Here is a 12,052-nt window from a genome sequence, read left to right on the forward strand (position 1 = left end):
TCTCTTCTAAAAAATGTCATTCTAGCAACAAAATGACACACAAATGCACCATTTTGAAACACTTTCAATTCAGCAGCAAGACACTGAAGTCAATATATTTTTATTTATTTTTTCTCGAACAAGAGCTGAAAAGCTACAGTAGTTTACAGTAGTAATAAAAATGTCATTTCCCTCTTTTGTTTTTATTTCTTTTTCTTTTTTTTTTTTACATAGAAATATAAAATTCTTACGAATACCCAAAGAAAGACAGAGTACTGTACAGTTCAAATTCAAAACCCAAAACAAACAGAGAGTGAGCCTGTTTTTCAGTGAGCTGACGAGGTCCCCAAACTAAGGTGGGCGTGTCCCCCTGTGTCCTGCAGCTGTTCAGATATCTGTGCTCGCAAGTCACAGCTGGGGAACACATGTACTAGCTTGTAGGATATGACCTGGCATATCTTTGACATGAGGCAGGGACGTCGGCATGCTGTCCTCATGTGGAAATTAATTAAAGCACATATCGCTTCAGCTGACCACCATGTCAGTCAAATCAAATAAAATCAATTTTATTTATATAGCGCCAAATCACAACAAACAGTCGCCCCAAGGCGCTTTATATTGTAAGGCAAACGCCATACAATAATTACAGAAAAACCCCAATGGTCAAAATGACCCCCTATGAGAAAGCACTTCGCGACAGTGGGAAGGAAAAGTCCCTTTTAACAGGAAGAAACCTCCAGCAGAACCAGGCTCAGGGAGGGGCAGTCTTCTGCTGGGACTGGTTGGGGCTGAGGGGAGAGAATCAGGAAAAAGATATGCTGTGGAAGAGAGCAGAGATCAATCACCAACGATTAAAAGCAGATTGGTGCATACAGAGCAAAAAGAGGTGAATAAAAAGAAACACTGGGTGCATCATGGGAAACCCCCCAGCAGTCTAAGTCTATAGCAGCATAACTAAGGGATGGTTCAGGGTCACCTGATCCAGCCCTAACTATAAGCTTTAGCAAAAAGGAAAGTTTTAAGCCTAATCTTAAAAGTAGAGAGGGTGTCTGTCTCCCTAATCCGAATTGGGAGCTGGTTCCACAGGAGAGGAGCCTGAAAGCTGAAGGCTCTGCCTCCCATTCTACTCTTACAAACCCTAGGAACTACAAGTAAGCCTGCAGTCTGAGAGCGAAGCGCTCTATTGGGGTGATATGGTACTATGAGGTCCCTAAGATAAGATGGGACCTGATTATTCAAAACCTTATAAGTAAGAAGAAGAATTTTAAATTCTATTCTGGAATTAACAGGGAGCCAATGAAGAGAAGCCAATATGGGTGAAATATGCTCTCTCCTTCTAGTCCCTGTCAGTACTCTAGCTGCAGCATTTTGAATTAACTTAAGGCTTTTCAGGGAACTTTTAGGACAATCTGATAATAATGAATTACAGTAGTCCAGCCTAGAAGAAATAAATGCATGAATTAGCTTTTCAGCATCACTCTGAGACAAGACCTTTCTAATTTTAGAGATATTGCCTAAATGCAAAAAAGCAGTCCTACATATTTGCTTAATATGCACATTGAAGGACATATCCTGATCAAAAATGACTCCAAGATTTCTCACAGTATTACTGGAGGTCAGGGTAATGCCATCCAGAGAAAGGATCTGGTTAGACACCATGTTTCTAAGATTGGTGGGGCCAAGTACAATAACTTCAGTTTTATCTGAATTTAAAAGCAGGACATTAGAGGTCATCCATGTCTTTATGTCTGAAAGACATTCCTGCAGTTTAACTAATTTGGTGTGTGTCCTCTGGCTTCATGGATAGATAAAGCTGGGTATCATCTGCGTAACAATGAAAATTTAAGCAATGCTTTCTAATAATACTGCCTAAGGGAAGCATGTATAAAGTGAATAAAATCGGTCCTAGTACAGAACATTGTGGAACTCCATAATTAACTTTAGTCTGTGAAGAAGACTCCCCATTTACATGAACACATTGTAATCTATTAGATAAATATGATTCAAACCACCGCAGCGCAGTGCCTTTAATACCTATGGCATGCTCTAATCTCTGTAATAAAATTTTATGGTCAACAGTATCAGAAGCAGCACTGAGGTCTAACAGGACGAGCACAGAGATGAGTCCACTGTCTGAGGCCATAAGAAGATCATTTTTAACCTTCACTAATGCTGTTTCTGTACTATGATGAATTCTGAAACCTGACTGAAACTCTTCAAATAGACCATTCCTCTGCAGATGATCAGTTAGCTGTTTTACAACTACCCTTTCAAGAATTTTTGAGAAAAGGAAGGTTGGAGATTGGCCTATAATTAGCTAAGGTAGCTGGGTTAAGTGATGGCTTTTTAAGTAATGGTTTAATTACTGCCACCTTAAAAGCCTGTGGTACATAGCCAACTAATAAAGATAGATTGGTCATATTTAAGATCAAAGCATTAATTAACGGTAGGGCTTCATTGAGCAGCCTGGTAGGAATGGGGTCTAATAGACATTTTGATGGTTTGGAGGAAATGACTAATGAAAGTAACTCAGACAGAACAATCGGAGAGAGAGTCTAACCAAATACCAGCATTATTGAAAGCAATCGAACATAAAGATATGTCTTTGGGTGGTTATTATGTTTTTCTCTAATAGTTAAAATTTTATTCGCAAAGAAAGTCATGAAGTCATTACTAGTTAAAGTTAAAGTAATACTCAGCTCAATAGAGCTCTGACTCTTTGTCAGCCTGGCTACAGTGCTGAAAAGAAACCTGGGGTTGTTCTTATTTTCTTTAATTAGTGATGAGTAGAAAGATGTCCTAGCTTTACGGAGGGCTTTTTTATAGACCAACAGACTCTTTTTCCAGGCGAAATGAAGATCTTCTAAATTAGTGAGACGCCATTTCCTCTCCAGTTTACGGGTTATCTGCTTTAAGCTGCGGGTTTGTGGGTTAAACCACGAAGTGAGGCACTTCTGATTTAAGGCTCTATTTTTCAGAGGAGCTACAGCATCCAAAGTTGTGCTCATTGAGGATGTAAAGCTATTGACGGGATAATCTATCTCACTCACAGAGTTTAGGTAGCTACTCTGCACTGTGTTGGTATATGGCATTGAAGAACATAACAAAGAAGGAATCATATCCATGAACCTAGTTACAGCGCTTTCAGAAAGACTTCTACTGTAATTAAACTTATTCTCCTTGCTGGGTAGTCCATTAAAGTAAATGCAAATGTTATTAAGAAATGATCAGACAAAAGGGGTTTTCAGGGAATACTTGTTGTGAAAGTGTAGGTACACGGACCCACAACAGGGGGCGCAATGAACGGACAATAGAGAAAGGTGAATAACAAGTTTTACTGTTGTGAACAGGGCACAACCAATACAACAATTAATACTTTGGAGTTGTAAGTCGAAATCTGCTGGTGTTGTGTGGGCAGGCTCGAAGGTAGGAGACGTCCGTCCCCGTCGAACCGGAACCACCCAGATTTCCTCCGCCACCGAAAACCAGGAGTACTGGAACCGCCAAGTCCTGAATTCCCAGGTGGCCACTGCCTTCGCTCGTCGGATCCGGTACTGCTGGCGGGAAAGAGCACAACACACAGGTATGGGTGCGACAGCACCCAGTAGACGGAGAGGGGAGAAGCCGCCTCCACCTCTTGAAATAATGAAGCAGGAAGGTGAGTACTTATCCAAGCAAGGTGCTTTCTGTAATCAGCTGTCCTGAAATAGTTTAGCAAGGTTTATCAGAGTCCTCAAAATATATACTAGCAGAGTAGGTTACCTTAATCTCAAGGCGATATCTCGGCACTGAGGTGGAGACGCTGTCCTGCTGATATACTCCGTCCTGAGTGCAGTCAGCTGTGTCTAGTAATGGGTGACAGCTGTCAGCCTGACAGCCTTCGTCGGCGGCAGCGCCCTCTGGTGCCTGGAGCCCGCACTCCAGGCAGGGCGCCCTCTGGTGGTGGTGGGCCAGCAGTACCTCCTCTTCAGCGGCCCACACAACAATACTGTTAAGTCTTCAATTTCTATGCCATATGTAGGAACAAGATCTAAAGTGTGGCTAAGGTGGTGGGTGGGCTCATTTACATTTTGAGCAAAGCCAACTGAGTCTAATAATAGATTAAATGCAGTGTTGAGGCTGTCATTCTCAGCATCTATGTGGATGTTAAAATCACCCTCTATAATTATCGTATCTGAGCTAAGCACTAAGTCAGAAAAAAGGTCTGAAAAATCACAAAGAAACTCACAGTAATGACCAGGTGGACCATAAATAATAACAAATAAATCTGGTTTTTGAGACTTCCAATTTGGATGGACAAGACTAAGAGTCAAGCTTTCAAATGAATTAAAGCTCTGTCTGGGTCTTTGATTAATTAATAAGCTGGAGTGGAAGATTGCTGCTACTCCTCCTCTTCAACCCATGCTTCGAGCATTTTGACAGTTAGTGTGACTCGGGGGTGTTGACTCATTTAAACTAAACTAACTCATTTAAACTAACAGTGTTGTGGTCAGTGCACCACAACAGTGGTGAATATCGTGCCATGCAGAAAATCACCACAAGGTGCGTGTCACTGTGGGACTTCCCGGGATTTTCACTGTAATAATTAAAACACTGTGCGCTGGATATGCCATGATCTGTTCATGACACGGGAGCCGGCCGACTCTTCATGAGACGGGAGCCTGGCTGATGTCTTCATGAGAGGGCTGCATCAGGTAATTCATGCAAAACATAAAAAGGTGAACATTAGTCCGCGTCATTTCATTATTTCCTGGTGTACGTCTAGGAGGAGGCTAAGTCCACACTTTCTAACAGGAATTAAGCATTATTATCACTTTACCGAGGTGTTGCTAGGCCAGTATCATAGATTTACGTTGACGCTATCTGGCTATACCCGCCCGCTGTGTGTAAACAAATGACGTCATAGTGCGTGTGCAGCCCAAGAAACATAAAAAGGCTAGAAGTGTGTGTGTTGGTCCCAATATGGATATTCCGGATGATTTTCTCATGGATAGTACGACAATGAACAGTGCAGCCAAAGCAGCCAGCTTGATGAGGATGCACTGCTGAATTCGGAGAGCAGCGCGCGCCAGCCAACACGACAAAAGTTAAAGTGAGCCAACTTGTTATGTACGCATTACGTGTTGTGTATCTCAGTAAAGTGATAATAATGCAAATAACATGCTGTTGTCTGAGTCCCTCCGTTCATGGCCAGTTGCCTGCAATGACCGATATTAATATCAGTCATTTTTGGCGACTGGGCATGAATGTCGGGCCTCTGAAAATGCATACCATCCTCCAAAAGCATGTTATTGTATTATTATAAATTTTGGCATTTTAAAAAATATTTTGCTCTGCTGCTGTGTGCGCGACTTTCCACAGGCTCGCACTGTGTTCGTGCGTGTGAACACGAGCGTGCACGATACCGTCACTGTGGTATTGTGTGCACCTGTCTGACCGCGTGTCCCTTCCGACAATGTTTTTTTAGCTGAGGAAGCTTCTGCGATTTGAAGCGAAATGTCCATGTGTCAAGCAACCCAGTCCAGTCGAAGATTCAAACTTCTCTACAGCAGATCTTTCGCGGTTCTCCATTTCATTTTTGATTTGTGGATTTTATTCCGGCTTCTGCATCTTTTGCCCAACATCGTGTAATGTGTGATGGGGCTCTTAGGGATTATGCAAAGGCAGATCCAAGTTAGGTTCAAAAACACATGGGCTTTCTCAGCATGACAACAGTTTCTGTGAAGGTTAAATTGAGACAAAATTGTTTCTTTGATGAAAGAAAAACACTTTCACAACATGTCACCAAGTCAACAGTACTCTGGATGAGGCAGAGGCATCGTTATTGATGGCCCTGTCACACTTTGCAAGAATCAGCACGAATGAACCCGAATCAGGCCAAAGTGCAAAAAAAGCCAAAGTTCGAGATGCAGTCGGGTGCGACAGATATTCTGACAGCCGTGTACGAATGCCGTTCGAATACCAGGAACGTGTGCCGAGGTTGCCTCGAATTAATTGCACACATTTGGTGTGCAGCAGCACCTGAATCCAAGTCACATTCACCCGGAACACAGTACAGTTATCTGGTGCCGGTCGAATGTGGCCAGAACACACCAAAGCTGGAAGAATGCAGCAGGAATATACAGAATGCATCCCAAATGCTGTTCGACAGAGGGCCGAACTCTGTCCGAAAAGTACCCGAGGAGGTTGCTGACTATGCAGGCATTAAACACTACCATCTTCACAGCAAATTTGTCAATGTTAAATTTCCAGTGTTGAGGCATGTCAGTGTAAAGTGGTACGATTCTGGTATTAATTTCAAACAAATTTACACCAGAGATGGTTTGGACATTTGCAGAGGAAGAACCCAGATTATACAGGGAGAAGAATGCTGAAGATGGAGTCACCAGGGAGGAGAAGAGGGGGGCCAGAGATAAAATTTATGGATGTGATGGAGAAGAACATGCAGGTGGTTGGTGTGACAGAGGACGGTGCAGAGTGCAGAGGCAGATCAACTGTGACAGCCATTAAAGGGAGCAGCTGAAAGAATAAGTCGACTTGAAAGGAGCTGGAAAAGGCCCAGGAGTCACCCATGTTTCACCTGGCTGTGGCAGATAGATGGTTCAGTTTGAGAGTAGGTAATTGATTGGTAATTAATTGATCTGTCTGAGTGGTGGATGTGGTGCTGTGCAGTGGCAGTGACATTCCCTAGAATTAACTTGACTTTACTCAGATCGTGATTGAGTAATTTCAGCTTCATTGTGGTGTTGTATAGATGCAAATTTATCATTAGGTCAAAAATTGTCCCCAGTTGTATCGTGTGAGTATGTCTAAAGAGCAGTAAAACATGTAAGTAAAATCAGAAGGTTTCAGGAGAGCTGGAATCTTTTCCGAACATGAATCATTTTGAAAATGGAGACAAGGAATTTTGTCACAAATATACTGAACTTTGAATGTTCTGACATGTCGCCCTCTTTCACTTTCAGCGATGAAATCACTCATGTGGTGTCAGAGGACTGCCAGGCATCCGTTCTGTGGGCGTGGCTGAAGGGGTGTGGACTGAAGGACGGGGACACACTTCAAGTTTTGGACATCAGCTGGTTCACTGACAGCATGAAAGCAGGGAGACCTGTTGCTGTGGAAACCAGACATCTCATTAAGGTGTGTGTGTGTGTGTGTGTGTGTGTGTGTGTGTGTGTGTGTGTGTGTGTGTGTGTGTGTGTGTGTGTGTGTGTGTGTGTGTGTGTGTGTGTGTGTGTGTGTGTGTGTGTGTGTGTGTCACAAACTAGACATTAATAACCTGACAGCTATGGGTGAAGCACTAGATGGCACTGTAAACCAATCGGGAAGCGTTTTACAGAACACAGTAAGACAAATGAAAATGCATTTGAAGGCCAGTGTGATAAACAAAGATATCCAAGAAATGACTGAATATTGTGAAGGTCTTTAATAAAATGGTAGGTACGTGGAAAGTATTCTAAGCGAAGAACTCACTGCATGCATGAAATTATTCCTGTAAATCTCTGTCAACTCACTGACAGAGAACTCTTAAAAACAAAGAAGAGGACATACCCAACTTGTCTTTGGTGAAGCTAATATTTCCACCTCACTGAGAGCAAGAGACAAATACACAGCAGTGTCAAATAAACCCATTGACTGAACGTCAATGGTTAAGAACACAAACATGTAATTTTCCCTTGTGGATGATGCTATGAACGGGCTGTCCGCAGCATATCAGTGTAAAATAAAGAAATCTGCTGCTTGCTTTAAATGGACTGTTTATTTTTTGCAGAGAAGGAGACAGAAAGGAGCTAACAGTAGTTTCTGTGCTGCTGAAGCTACACACACACACACACACACACACACACACACACATATATATATATATATATATATATATATATATATATATATATATATATATATATATATATATATGAGGTCTATTAGAAAAGTATCTGACCTTATTACTTTTTTCAAAAACCATATGGATTTGAATCACGTGTGATTGCGTCAGACAAGCTTGAACCCTCATGCGCATGCGTGAGTTTTTCCATGCCTGTCGGTTGCGTCATTCGCCTGTGAGCAGGCTTTGAGTGAGGAGTGGTCCAGCCCCCTCGTCGGATTTTCATTTTCAGGAAATGGCGGAATGATTTGGGCTTTTTTTTTCCATCAGAATTTTTTCAGAAACTGTTAGAGACTGGCAGCTGGAAACCATTAGAAAAATTGATCTGGCTTTCGGTGAAAATGTTACGGGCTTGGTAGAGAATAAGGAGTGTTACTGTCGCTTTAAGGACGGCCCCCAGTGGCTGTGGGGCGCGCCACGCTCCGAAGCCGCCATCGACAGGCTGAACAACCATTTCATTTCTAAACGGATGGCTGTCTGGATCCGTGACCATCGTGTGCCATTTCTCTGGTTATCACAATAGCTGTACATCAACCATTTTCCGGCAGATTTCACTTTTAACAAGAGATTTTGTCATGAAACGCCGAGCGGAGGCTTCGCGCGTCACGATGGATTTGCTACTGGAGCGAGACAAAACCACCTCCGTTTTGGTCTCACAGGACGGCTTTGAGATGGCGTTCAGACAGCTGTCGGTGGTTTTTCCATCGAGTGATTATCCGAGAAATGTCCCGTGAGCCTTCATCACGGCGTTGCTTTGCGCCATGTGGCACCGCCGCGACGCGCGAAGCCTCCTCTCCTCTTTCCATGACAAAAACTCCTGTAACAGTGGAATGTGCTGTTCATTTCCAAACTGGACGCTGTGTTTTATCTGGGATGTCATCTGGCTAGCACAGGAATTGTGAAAAGACGTGGACATAAGCACTTTTCCGGTACATTGAGACAGACGTGCGGAGGAATTCCGCACGTCGCGGCGGTGCCGCATGGCGCAAAGCAATGGGTTTTAAATGTTATTGTGGTTCATGTTAGTTTAACAGTGGCGTTATTCTTATTGAGTTATTAAGTTTTTGTAGTTCAATTGGCTTAGTCAGTTTAGTTGTGTTATGTTACTGTTCCCATGAACTAGTTAAGTGTCATGTTGGAACCATGAGTGAACTGTGCAGTGCTTTTAATGTCTTCCACCCACGTCTCTTTTTATCAAATTAAAAGCACCTGCATACAGCAGAATGCAGAAAAGACAATCAGCTGTGCTTACGTGCATGTGTGTGTGCAATTAGTTATGCACAAACTGGGCAGAGCTAACATTTGCCATTTGGTATGCTTATATATTTTGCGTCAAGGATGAATGGTGCCAAGACTGAATGTTGATTTTTTTTTTAGAGACACTACATATATGAGCTAATAATGCTGAACAATGGACACTGCTATTTACATTCTGGACTCACACGCCAATCTAACAGGGACAGTAAATCATGCATATATTATAAGTGTGAGTGCGTCATTTTATTTAAAAAGTTCAATGTACGTACATAATATATTTGTAAATACACTAAAAACAAATGGATGATACAAGAAAGTCAAAACACTTATTTCCATTGTGGTCCATTAACGTCCATTTTATATATATATATATATATATATATATATATATATATATATATATATATATATATATATATATATATATATATATATATATATATATATATATATATATATATATTAAAAAAATTCACTGAAATGTAATTTTCATGATTTTCCTTTATACATTATTAGTTGTCTGGATCAGAAATTTCAGTTAAATATATCATATAGCTGATATTTGAGAAGTGAAATGAAGTTTCTAGTATTTACAGAAAGTGTGCAATAATTCTTTAAACAAAATTGGGCAGGTGCATAAATTTGGGCACCTTTGTAATTTTATTGTTTTGAATACATTTAGCACTAATTATTGGAACACAAAATTGGTTTGGTAAGCTCACTGACCCTTGACCTCCTTACACAGGTGAATCCAATCATGAGAAAGGATATTTAAGGTGGCCATTTGCAAATGTTTCCCCTCTTTGCATCTATTCTAATGAGTGGCAACATGGGAGCCTCTAAACAACTCTCAAATGAACTGAAAACAAAGATTGTTCAACATCAGAGGAAGGATACAAAACAGATAGTGTCTAGTGTCTCTGTTCAACTATACAGCACACTTTGCACAAGGAGATGCTGTATGATGCTGTAATGCAGAGGAAGCCTTTTCTGCATACACGCCACAAACAGAGTCGCTTGAGGTATGCTAAAGCACATTTGGACAAGCCAGCTTCATTTTGGAATAAGGTGCCGTGGACTGATGAAACTAAAATTGAATTATTTGGACATAACAAGGGTGGTGTGCATGGCTGAAAAAGAACACAGCATTACAGAAAAACAGTTACTACCTACAGTAAAATTTGGAGGTGGTTCCATCATGCTCTATGGCTCTGTGGCCATTGTTATACTGCTACATATTTTTTCTCTTAAGACAGAGAAATATATATATATATATATATATATATATATATATATATATATATATATATATATGTATATATATATATGCGTATTTTTTTATGTGGCATTTTGAACAGCTGCTATGAAACAGTTCTATGTTTTCCTAAACAGTCCAGAAAAGGTTGCTAAATCTTGATGAATTTGTCCGCTTTATCCTGAAGGGAATACCGAATCTTTTCCATATGCAAGATGTTTAAAATTTCAGACAACCACATTTTGAATTGGGGTATCATATCAGTTTTCCATAAAGTTAATATCTTTTTTGCTATAATCATACCATATTCAATTGTGTGTCGTTCAGAGGAGCTGAGGCACAGAAGAGATCGAGATAACCCAAACAATGCTACTTTGGGATCTGAGGTTAAACAGCACTTATACATGCCTTCAAACCACTGAAAAACCTTCAGCCAAAAATTATGCAGTTTTGTGCAAGACCAAAATAAATGGGTCAGAGAGCCCTCCGCACATTTACTACAACAGTCACATAAAGGAGAGGTGGAAGGAAAAATTTTGTGCAATTTAGTCTTAGAGTAATGCAGCCTGTGCAAAATTTTAAAGTGAATTAATTAATGCCATGCATTTATAGAGCAGGACCGGATTTTGTTCAGACTCTCCTCTCATTCCTTGTCCTCTATCTGTAAGCCCAGCTCACCTTCCCATGCATTCTTCAAGAGTAAAGAGTAACACTGAACTAAAAAGAGATTAACAAACCCAGACACCAACTTTTTGGATTCAGGTGAGCTCGAGAGAAGCTTGTAAATTGGCATCTCCTCAGGTAAGGACTCGAATTCAGGGATATTCTGGTGAACAAAGTTCCTAACTTGCAGATATTAAAAAAAAATACGTTGCAGGCAGAGAGAACTTACCGTATTTTCCGCACCATAAAGCGCACCGGATTATAAGGCGTGCCCTCAATTAGCGGGTACTTAACCCTTACATAAGGCACACCTAGTGCTTAATTTGTAAAGTGGGAGGTCCTGGAGCGCAGAGGATGGGTGGCTCCGGTGCAGAAAAAAAAAAGAAGGGTGGGGGTGGGGGGGGGGCTTGCGAACAACGCTGTGCGCCACACCGAAAATAAACTGGGCGTGTATTGTAGGCCTAATAACACTAGTCACACCAAATCCGGATAGAGTACAAATTCCTGTTTAATGATGTACAGTGGTCCCTCGTTTATCGCGGGAGTTACGTTCTCCGCGACGCGAGCGACTGCAGCCACAGGTTTCCATGTAATCCTTAGGTAAAGACGCGTTTTGGCGCCAAACCACGCAGCGCAACGCGAGTGAAGCAACGCAAGTGAAGCAACGCGAGTGAAGCGATTTTGAGCATTTTGTGCATTTGTGGCGCGATATTGCATCGCGTCACATCGTGTTGCCCTCCTCCCCAAGTTGAAAAATCTGAACTTTTTCGTTTTGTCACACCACGATGACCAATCAGGGACTGAATATGTAGTGACGTGGAGATGTCTGGAGTTTGACTGAAGATGTGAACATGTCCTGTCTCTGGTAGCAGTCTGTGAGCAGGACTTATGTCTCTTTTGTCCTTTATTTCACAATCATGACAGAGTTTTTAGAGTGAGCAGCAGCCACAGCAGCGGGGAGCGGAGTTTCTTTTTCTTTTTTTTTACGTGTGTGCGCGAGGGAATCATCCATG

General features: G+C 41.5%; 1 protein-coding gene across 1 annotated transcript in view; it reads left to right on the forward strand.

The window, feature by feature from the left end:
• The window catches only part of dntt (deoxynucleotidyltransferase, terminal), a 471,498-nt gene that overhangs the window by 69,581 nt on the left and 389,865 nt on the right, over positions 1-12,052 (forward strand). The window contains exon 2 of the mRNA XM_034184986.1: positions 6,945-7,119. Within this exon, the coding sequence (XP_034040877.1) occupies positions 6,945-7,119 (175 nt within the window). The remainder of the gene's footprint in view (positions 1-6,944; positions 7,120-12,052) is intronic.

This window comes from Thalassophryne amazonica, chromosome 13, assembly GCF_902500255.1.
Source record: "Thalassophryne amazonica chromosome 13, fThaAma1.1, whole genome shotgun sequence".
In the NCBI taxonomy this organism is placed as follows: Eukaryota; Metazoa; Chordata; class Actinopteri; order Batrachoidiformes; family Batrachoididae; genus Thalassophryne; species Thalassophryne amazonica.